General features: G+C 38.8%; 2 protein-coding genes and 1 long non-coding RNA gene across 3 annotated transcripts; 2 read left to right on the top strand and 1 right to left on the bottom strand.

Annotated features, from left to right (window-relative positions):
- Nucleotides 1–2,259: 2,259 nt before the first annotated feature.
- LOC146331124 (uncharacterized) lies at nucleotides 2,260–3,635 on the top strand. The gene is made up of 5 exons (XM_084742900.1): nucleotides 2,260–2,416; nucleotides 2,642–2,880; nucleotides 2,970–3,070; nucleotides 3,196–3,320; nucleotides 3,418–3,635. Exons 1-5 carry the CDS (start codon nucleotides 2,260–2,262, stop codon nucleotides 3,633–3,635), a joined length of 840 nt encoding a protein of 279 aa, XP_084599026.1.
- Nucleotides 3,636–4,026: 391 nt separating this feature from the next.
- Nucleotides 4,027–7,739, bottom strand: LOC146331122 (uncharacterized). Its single transcript, XM_084742889.1, has 4 exons — nucleotides 7,627–7,739; nucleotides 4,920–5,168; nucleotides 4,534–4,804; nucleotides 4,027–4,227 (listed from the first exon to the last, which is right to left on the bottom strand). Exons 1-4 carry the CDS (start codon nucleotides 7,722–7,724, stop codon nucleotides 4,027–4,029), a joined length of 819 nt encoding a protein of 272 aa, XP_084599015.1. The 5' UTR covers nucleotides 7,725–7,739.
- LOC146331123 (uncharacterized) lies at nucleotides 6,367–7,510 on the top strand. The gene is made up of 3 exons (XR_014772424.1): nucleotides 6,367–6,436; nucleotides 6,660–7,054; nucleotides 7,152–7,510. It is a non-coding gene; the product is annotated as an uncharacterized LOC146331123 (long non-coding RNA).
- Nucleotides 7,740–10,412: the final 2,673 nt, after the last annotated feature.

Here is a 10,412-nt window from a genome sequence, read left to right as displayed (position 1 = left end):
GAGTTTTTCTTCTAAACACATTAGTTAGCAAATAGTTGCTGAAAATGTGAAAACACTGTGGCGTTAGATCACTAAACTGTTGTTCACGATTTCTGTGTTCAGGATTTTTTGGGGTGGTCCTGAAACATGGCGACACTATAAAAGCCCCACAAACCAACAGACGAACGACGGCGCCCCCGATGCCCTCACCTTCAGTCAGTTATGAACTCACCTTCAGCGACTCTCTCAGTCCAAATCAGTCCTGCAGTTCACTACAGCTCGCTTCAGTTCCAACAACCTGACAGAAAAAAAAAGCTCAAAAAAAGTAAAGCTGATAGACGGAGCGTCTGTGTTTCAGGTTTCAGGTCATAGTGGTGTTTGACACTGAGACAGCGGAGAGGACACGTCCCCAGCAACTACATCTGTAAGACTTGTAATGCATAAAGCACAAATCTGTACTGTAAAATGTTTTAAAATTATCTAAAGAAGTAGTGTTCAACTGTGTTCCTTTGAAATGCCTGGCAATTATGGGAAATGTAGTTTTTCTTGATTTGATTTGTATAAATCAAATGTAAAGTGTATTCCTTTACTTTTCTAATGATGTATCATCGCAGGTATAATTGGAGTTATTGTGTTTTCTCAGTGATGGATTTATTATTAATTTTACTTTTATGTCTCAAACCTGCTACACAAACACAGAAAGTTGGGTAAGAACTGTTAGAGCCAACCTTCAAACCTTCAGGCAAGTCAGACAGCTCTTCCCATTTAGTGCAGCTTTAACTTTTATGCATCCAACAATTTTATCTCACCTGTTGTACTGCATCACCCTCCATCATTAAACAAGACATCCATTTACAACCAAGTAAAAGTGACGTCAAAACTGTAAAGTGAAAATGAAGACAAAATTGAAGTAAAAGATGTGAGGATATAACAAGACAAAAATGACCTATAGTAAGACGTAACAGCTTGAAAACAACGTAACACGATGAAGCAAGACAAACAAGTAAACAAGTGAAAACAAAACAAGTGAAAATTGCAACAACTTGTAGTTCTTTAAATAAACAAAAATGTCTTCTTCACAGATCATCTTTATTTATCACAATCAGGTTTAGTAACAGTCATCCAAAATGTAATGTAAACATTTGCTGAACTGAATATTTAATCAATTAAGTCCTAACTTTCAATTCATCTAGTTTGTTAACTCTAATGCATCCAAAATATTGACCATCTTCTTCTTCTTTTCTTTATTTGCTGGTGATAAGCAGACGGAGCCTTGTGAAACTTTGGGGCTTTCTTTTCTATTTGTGCGGAAAAAGATTCAAAGCTGCGAGGCTTCAGACTCGGCAAACACAGTCACATCTGGTGGTTCGTGGAAGTTGCAGCAGCCCTTCAAGACTGGGGCCGAAGCGCCGCCACACCTCACCGATACGAATATTTTTAGTCTCATATGTGTGCAATAAATGTCCAAGGGGCCCGTGGGTTTTTAAATCTGTAGGCCTACTTCTGATCAGAAGTGTTGCATTAAATATAGATGTTATTATGCAGCATGTTACAACAAAATAACTATATATTCAAAATGCTGAGACATATAATATTTCTGATAACATCAAACATAAATGCACCAGTGTAGTTTCTTTAACATTTCATGAACATTTCATGTAATATGATGTGACTGGAGAGATGCCACGTTTCTCAATCATTCCCCTCTCTTCTTATTCCATTTATGTGAGAACCACATAGTTTACATTAGGGTTGGGAATCTCTGGCATGAAGCCGATTCGATATGTATCTAGATACACAGGTTACGATTCGATTCAAAAACGATAATTTTTTAAGGAAGAGCGATTCGATACAGTTTAAGAACTCCTCCGGCTCCGGCGGCTCAGTCACAGCAGATACCTGCTGCTCCATCACGTAACGTTACACCTGTCCAAGGTAAGCTAAATAATTTAATGTTAGCCAGGTGTGCTACTAATCAGTGACTCGGGACACAGGTGTGGGTTAAATTAGATAACAATTTGGAGTTGGATAGAAAATGTACAGTATTTGCGGTAGGCTCATTACTGTGTGCTTCGTGTGTACATGTTCAATGTAGCTAAATGGTGGGAGCATAAAACTAGTTCGCTAATCGGCAAAATAGTATTAGCTGGCAGTAACATGCCAAGATAGAAGTTGAGGCTGTTTTAGCTGACTGGTGACCATTAAGCTGTGACATTTTTCTGTGTTGCAGCCGAGGTAGCAAGGCTCTTTGCGCCGTATAACGGTGGAGCCAGAAGGAATATGACGAGACGACCAGCACAAGCCCAAGTTAGTCGAAGAAGCTACACACACACTGTCTGTTGTTTGGCTGACCACAAGGCGGATAAAGTTCCAAGCGTCCTGCTTAAAGCAGACCTCCTTACTTCTGGACTTGGAGAGCAAAAAGTGACATTTTCAGGTCAGTATGAAATTAGGAATTTACCAAAACCAAAAAAAAGTATGCACTGTCTGTGGCTCGTTGAAATTATTTGCAGTTCAACTCGTCATTTCTTTTTAGTCATAAGTATTTCCATATGTTCATATTTGACTCAAACTTGATTGATTTTCATAGTGTGAATAATAGTTGTCACAGGCTTTAGGTGAGTCAATATGAGTTATGTCTATTTATTTATTTATTTTACAGGGAATGACAACGATCCCATGGTTATAACAAATAAACTGATGGAAGTGTTTCCGATTCTCAAAGAAGGGGGAGGCTTTGAATTTCTAAAAATTGCAGGATCTACTCGTAGCCGAAATCTTGTGTTGCTTCCATGTACCAGCACTGGATACACCCTTGCCTATCTGAAAGATCCATCGACGATGATTGGACAGGCTACAATCTACACATGTCCACTTCAACAGGATCTACCCATAGATTGTGTACATAGATTTTCAGATTTAATACATAATCAAAACAAAGCTCACTGGTGACTTTTAATCATTAGTTAAACGCCATTTGTTGTTGTTAGGAGAGCTCACAAACTGCCTCTGGTCCAGTCATCCCCTGCATCACCTGTCAGAAGGAAGTTCCCTTTTCAGAGATGAAGCTGCACAGATTGAGCTGCAATGGGTATGTAATACCTAAAGAAATGCAAGGGTTGCATATTCATTTTCATTTTGGAAAATGTCTCTCTTAGAGTGTTGTGCACACAAATAATAAAGTATGACCATAATTTCAATTTTGTTAACTTAAAGGACACCCATGCAGGAATCAGAGAGAGAACAAGAGGGAGGCCGAAGTGAAGAAAATGATAGAGAGACAGCCCCAGTTGTACCAGCAGTGATTGACGAGGACTTGGATCACAAAGAAACAGACAATGGTTTGTGTCATCACAATGGCTGTAAGAGTGTGTGTAACTTAAACTCAGGTTTAAAGTTTAACTAAATGCTGTGTTGAATCCATTTCATGACTTTTAGCTTCATCAGGCACACTGGCCCAGCTGCTGACATTCTGGGTTGGCTGGGAGAAGCTTCCTCCTGAACTGAAAGTGGAGATCTCTGGGGGAACCCTTCCTACGTCCTCCACATGCTTTGAAACACTACAGCTGCCAGCTCATTTCAAAACCTACTTGGACTTCGAGGAAGCACTTGTCTCTGCCATAAGTAGTGCTGAGACTGGATTTGGACTTATTTAAGTTTTCAGACAGATGTCACTGAATGCACTGCTCAGTGGGTCAGGTCAATTGACACAAGTTCAGTGTCTTTGAAAACATTTTAAATACTGTGCAGTAGTTGATAATGGTTTTATTCAAAATATTTTTTCCACTTACTGACACCAAACAGTTCTGCATCTTCATCTTTCAGTGTTAACAGAACATCATTCATGTTATTCATTCTGTGGCCAATAATGAGACAGGAAGAAAAGGAGTGGAGCTGTGCATGAAGTGCATTTACAAGATCTTAACAATGATTATGGTAGAGCTTCGAAGTAAAACTGTTTTTTTTTCCTTTTTTTTTAAGGAAAGCACATTTTTTCAGTTTATGCTTGCTAGTTGTAAGATGCTAAATAAAAGCATGGGTTGGACATCAGTCTGCTATGATTCTTGATAAAACTTGCACAGTCTCTATATATGATCTAAGTGCATCAGTTACAGAAACTCCTGGAGCTGGTAAAATGGCAACCTCTTCCAGCGAGACCTCACAGGCCAGCTGAACCTCGGGGACTGACACAGTGCCTCCATGAAGACTGTGAGGTCCATTCCAGTCGATCCCATAGTCTTCATAAACCTGAATGGAGGACAAGCATGACCAATCTTGTACTTAAACTAGTCTGACACATCATTACACAAAATATTTAAGATGGTCATTTTTGGTCACCAAGTCGGTGAGAAATTAAATGTTGCCTATTCAGTTTTGTAAAATAGTACAGTTATGCATAGTATACACAATAGAAACTACAGTTCAGAGGTTGATCTTTGAAAGCTCAGGAGACTTTGAAGATGATATAACCTCTGTTTCAAGTAAAATATTTTCTCCCATAATTCCTTTGGAGGAACAGACATTTAAAGTGTTAAAAGTTTATCTTTCTTTAACCTCAGTAGGATCCTCCATAGGGCCTTGCTCTCTGTATCTTCTCCAGAGTTGCTGTGGTGACTGATTCCTTTCAGTTCTAAGACCATAAAAGTTCCAAGCATCCCTGAAAGAGTCGAGGCTTTGCTGGATTAGTGGAAGGAAGCTCCGGTGCAGTGTGAAAAGATGGACTTCATTGTCTGGATTCAGTGTTCCCTGATCTTCCAATGAAATAAAGATCTGGTAGAAGAGGTCCAGGGTATGTTCATACACATCTCTCCACATCCTTTCTATTCTGTGTTTAGGAAAAAAAATGACAAGGTGTTAATTTATGTGTGACATATGCTAAAGAAGTACATTCAACTAGTATGCTGCTTGTGTGAGCCTAGTTGCCAAACATATTTATTTACCGTTGATTGTGGACACTTCTGCCTGTGATGTGCGAATTCCTGTCGGTACCTCTGCTCCTGATCATGAATTCTGCTACATCTGCATTCTCGCCCCCTTTATCAGACCATACCCTTGATGGCAGCCCGTACTGCTCAACAGCAGCGATAAAGCTCTGTAAGACTGTACTAGCTCTGTTATTGCCAGCCACAGTCAGGTAGACAACTAAACGACTGAATCCATCCACCCCACCATGGGCAACAAAGCTCCACCTGTCAGGCAATTGTCAACACAAAAAGTCAGGGTTTTTCCTGCGTTCAAAATTGCGTGGCGGTCGCCTCCAGCTAATTTTGTGCTGCCCCCAGCCAGAGCGATAGATATCGCTCAACACATCGTAAAGGCCAAAACGCACTAAAGGCGTCTGACGCTCGCGATTTGAAACACACCCATTGTTCTAAATGGCAGAACATGCACTGAAAGCATCTTGACGCGTGTCAAAGTGACTTGACGCTCGCACTCCAAACTTGTTTCGATTTTTGGAGCGTCAAATGAGGACCAGGGCTTTTTTTTCTGCAGCTGCAGTTCGAGTTTGGGGAGAGTTAAATGGAATAAAAAAAGGCATGGACATAAGGAGCGAGTGCTGATGGAGCTTTAGCTCCACCTGAAACCAGGTAAAAGAAAAAAGGGAAAAAAAAAAAAAGACAGCAGGAGAGAGGGAGGGAGGAAGAGAGCGTGTGAATATGGACAGATGCGCCGACTTGATATAAAAACTTTTTATGATCATGAAACATAATATTGAACACTTTTGTGGCGTGTGTATTTTTTTTTTTGCTCACAGTCTGATTTGCTTACTTTTAAATACTTAATTACTCCCTGCCGATTGATCATAACTGCGCAGGAGGAGAGAGAGGGACAGCAGAGAGGAGGGAGAGGGAGCATGTGTGAAGTGCTGACTGATATAAAACTTTTTTGATGATAAATCCTGATGTTACTGTACAATTCCCTGACTAAAATATCTGTCTCAGTAACAGACAGACAGACGCTCGTCTCCTCCATGAAAGCTTTGTCACTTCGCAACATTATTTTAAATCATTATGAACTGTCCACACTCAGTGTCGCCCTCTTCATCTCCTCGTTGTGTGTCGGTGTGCAGTTTGCTGTCTGCTGTGGTCTAAAACATCCTCACAGGTGTGAACTGGGCGAAACCTTCTTAATACAAAAACATTAATATTGCGCACCGTTTAGTCATTACATAGACGGACCTGAAAAAAGATGAGGATTTTTTTTCCCTCATAGGACAATATTTTATTAAAGACATAAACTATTATTAATAGTTATACTAAATAAATAAACAGATGCATATAAATAACGACCTTTTCCTATAATATTGCTGGTTTTATGGTGATGGAATGTTAAATCTGACGCCTGCAGTGTGCTATAGAAGCTTCAAAAGACGCACGTCTATTGATGTTTTTCCAGTTTTTTCCCGCTAGTTGGTGCTATCGGCGTCCTGATTTTCCCTGGCGGATGGTACAAACAGGTAAATATTGCTTGTTTTTTTTGCATCCAAGCATGTCGTGTTTATTTAAAAAAAAGTTTCCTCCGTGTCAGAGTAACGTTTATGATTTTTAGCATTGCAGATATGGCAGGCAAAATCAGCCACTGCGAGGCGAGGGTACTTAAATCCGTTTCCAATTAGGAGCATAACAACACAAAGCCAACGTGTACGTGATTGAAACATTATTATTTATTCCTCTTTCCAGATCTTCTCAAAAACACAGAGCCAACTCTAGTACAGAATATGGGGATGCTGAGATGAGGACACTGGCTGAGGAGTTTCCAAGACTGTGGGAGTCTGACCTGTTGTCTGATTGGAGCTCATACAGACTGAGAGTGGGGAGTCCTGATCTGAAGGTACTATATATTAAGTTACTTTAACTGCATCACCACCACAACAGTCTGGTTTTACTGAATAATTTCATTCATCTTTGTTTTCACTGCTTTTATTCAGACCAAATCCCTGGAGGAGGAGCTTCTGTGGCTTGTATCTGCAGAATCTGCTGAGCTGTATTCCACCCTAAGCCTTGCAGCTGCTATCGCCCTCACAGCCCCTGTCCAGACTGCAGATGTGGAGAGGCTCTTCTCTGCACTCAAAATTGTAATATATGATTGAAAACACTATCACTCTTCCTGTCTGTATCAGAATAAATACAAAAATACTTAATGCATGATGAATTGTTTTGTTTAATTTGAAGACACCTCTGTGCAACAGACTGAAGGAGAGGCACTTGGATGTCTGTTGTAAGGTGGCCATTGATGGACCAGACCAGGAGGCCTTGGACTACAAGGAGTGCATGAGGAGGTTCTACAGAATGAAAAAAAGGAGGCTGAAATGTTCTGTGTCTGGTTGCGAGATGTGTGGATAAAGTGTACTTTCAATTTAAAGTTGGCACCTGATTTGTGTATGTATATAGTTTTAATAAATGAATGCTTTAACATGATAATAGTCATATTCTTATTGGAACTCTTAACCTAAAGTATGTTGCCTGTAAAAGAAAGTGAGTCAGTTGAATTTACAGAATACATGCACGTCATGGCGCATGGTCAGGATGGTACCACCTCTGCCTCAATTTGAGCCAGGAAAAACCCTGAAAAGGCACAACTTTATTGTAAAACAATTCTAATGACATCTATAGAAAGAGGCATTGTTTATCTGCTAGTATCACTGACCTGATGAGCTTATGATTGCCATCTATATGCCATAAAGAGTTTGGGCCAGGAACAGAATACTGCCGTCGTCTTAATACACGCAGTCTTAGACATCTCATGTAGACTCCCTCTGCATCAACTCTGCATAAAGACTCTTGCAGTCTTGAGACTGAGGGGAGGAAAATAAAATAAATAACCATAAATATGGTTACATAACATAGCCTACCTATCATTTATTTCATCATCCTCTATTAACATTTCCTTACTCAGCATTGCTAAAATCTGTGGTTGAACTTTGGTATAAAAGCAATATCACATGAGAGGTAGTGATGTTGTACTGTTTATCGTTAAATATTGCCCATATTATACTCACTTGGAACACGCACACCTCTTGCATTCAGATGACCACGCATTAGCTTGTAGCCGGTGTTTGGATGTCTTCTGTGGACTTCACTTACAATACGGTCCAACTCCTCATCATTCACAGCTGAATACAGGTCTGTCTTTCTGCACAAAGAAAAAACATTAGCATCTAGTAATACACTAAATGCAATATCCTTTCTGAGTGGATGAGACTGGCAATTCATAAACTGAAAACACATGAATTTAGTATAAATACTTTAAACTGTATTGCTGCATGTGCCTCCTGATGGTCCTCTTTGACACTCTGAGCATTGCTGCAATTTGACAGGCTGGTAATCCACAAAGAACGTGATGTTCCAGAGCTGCCCTCGGTATGTCAAACGCCAAACGCCCTGGTCCCTGTGTGCGCTCCTGTTGCGCCCTGGTACCAGAAAAGCGGCGGAGTACTTCTTCTAAATTTGCAGTCACTCTACAGTCAACATCTTGGTCGGAAAGTGCGGAAATAACTCCAACAACTTCAATAAATTCCTCTGCTTTACACTCTACATGCTCAGGGTCAGCAGGTCCTGCTTCCACATACTCTGCAAGGTCTAAAATATCTCTTACCAACTCTCTAGAAAGTTCACCGAGATCCTCCATCAACACAGCTGCCATGTTTAGAAAGACTTCTTCTTCTACTTTCGGTTTCAAGGCGGACCAAAGTAGTGGATTTGACTAGATTCACGTTAGCCCCGCCCACCAACTTTGATGGGCGAGGTTGACAGATAAAATAAATTCATGATCTACTGCAACACAAGGACCATGAAATAATTAATTAATTAGTGAAATAATAATATATGTTTTTTACCTAAAATGAATTGGTATTTTAATGAATGACACATTTAATAACACATTTATGTATTTAATTCCAATTTTAATTAATTAATGACCTATTTAATTAATTATTTAATGATGTATTTATTTATTTAATTTTGGCACTTTTAGTCCTCCATAGGCGTCAGCCTTTCAACAAACATTCAAACATTCAAATCTTTCAGACTTTTATTTTATTCAAGGCAGCATTGCAGTTTGGCTTCAGCTTGCGGCATTCACAACCGCAATTTCTTCAGAAATTGCTTTTCTAGTTCTAAGTGCTTTTATTTTCTATTGTTTTACTTGGCTACATTGTAAATGAGGTCTCTACCTCAATGTATTTCCGAGTTTAAATAAAGGTTGAATGAATGAATAAATTACTTAAATTACTTTTTGGTTTTAACAAGTCTCCAGTTTAAGTTAAACCTACTAAAGTGAACTAGGGTTTCAAAGCTAACACAGACATGTTAATTAAACATTGGACAGGAGCACTTATTTAATTCAGCAACTCACAAAGTTCACTTTTTTTAATGTGTATGGAAAAGGAGAAACAAAACCACATTTTCTCAGATAGTTCAGTTTAAGATTTATTATTATTTTGTTGCTCTTTTTATTTTTTATAGTCCTGTTTTTCTTCACTTTTAACATTTAATATTTACTGTATATTATATTGTAAGTTTTGTCTATAAAGATTTATTATTTTTTGCTCTGGCAACATGTTAATTCTAAAATTTGTCAATAAAGTTTAAATTGAAATTGAAAATGAAATGGTGATCTGTGATGTCATCAGTATTCCGTGTGTGTGTGTGTGTGTGTGTGTGTGTGTGCGCGGGTGTGTGTGTGTGTGTGGAATGTATGTGTGGAATCTGTTGTGATGATGTCATCAAGGTTCTATCAGTGTGTGTGTGCGTGTGTGTGCGTGTGTGTGCGTGTGTGTGTGGAATGTATGTGTGTCATCTGTTGTGATGATGTCATCAAAGTCAAAAACATCAAAATCTTAATTCACTCCCAGGCACTCAAAGACATTTTAGCCACACAAAGACACCCACGCACTATGACTTCGAGGCAAAACTTTGAAGACAGAAAGGTTGATACAACGAACAACACAGAAGAGAAGAAGAACTTTAAAGAAAAGATTTCAGAACAGAAGGTAGGTTTAATCATTAAACCAATCATATAGTATATTTACTCAAGTTCTGCACTTAAATGGAAAATTTAGCACTTTTTCTATCAGCTTGAATTTCTAGCCCCCACCTCTGGGTACCCAGAGGGTGTGAATGATTGTTATCTTTGCCTTGTTTTGACTGACAAAATAATAACTTAATTATTTATAGTATTATATCATTTATTATAATATTATTTATTATTTACAGTATTAAAATCAGCATTTTAACACACCAGTAATATAGCATGCACCACCTTTATTTCTTCAATTGACCACATTTACCATCAAAACTGATCAGATAGTCACATGAAAAGTGGTGAATTTTCCTTTCAAGTGCAATTTTTAACTACTTTGCTTACCACTATTTTACTAATATTGCACATTTTTCGATATTTTACATACAACACTTGTACTAGTATTACCAATA

The sequence above is a fragment of the Lutjanus erythropterus genome, chromosome 2 (genome assembly GCF_056507025.1).
Source record: "Lutjanus erythropterus isolate fLutEry1 chromosome 2, fLutEry1.hap2, whole genome shotgun sequence".
Lineage (NCBI taxonomy): Eukaryota > Metazoa > Chordata > Actinopteri > Lutjaniformes > Lutjanidae > Lutjanus > Lutjanus erythropterus.
The sequence above is the reverse complement of the archived record's forward strand: the minus strand, read 5'-3'. Positions and strand labels throughout refer to the sequence as shown.

Excerpts from the sequence above, each read along its gene's own strand:
- LOC146331124 (XM_084742900.1), top strand. The coding sequence starts at position 2,260 with ATGACGAGACGACCAGCACAAGCCCAAGTTAGTCGAAGAAGCTACACA. Across the intron at positions 3,071-3,195 it reads CACAGATTGAGCTGCAATGG|GACACCCATGCAGGAATCAG; the intron begins GTATGTAATACC and ends GTTAACTTAAAG. Across the intron at positions 3,321-3,417 it reads TCACAAAGAAACAGACAATG|CTTCATCAGGCACACTGGCC; the intron begins GTTTGTGTCATC and ends CATGACTTTTAG.
- LOC146331122 (XM_084742889.1), bottom strand. The coding sequence starts at position 7,724 with ATGAGATGTCTAAGACTGCGTGTATTAAGACGACGGCAGTATTCTGTT. Across the intron at positions 4,805-4,919 it reads AGAAGTGTCCACAATCAACG|AATAGAAAGGATGTGGAGAG; the intron begins GTAAATAAATAT and ends TCCTAAACACAG. Across the intron at positions 4,228-4,533 it reads CTATGGAGGATCCTACTGAG|GTTTATGAAGACTATGGGAT; the intron begins GTTAAAGAAAGA and ends TCCTCCATTCAG.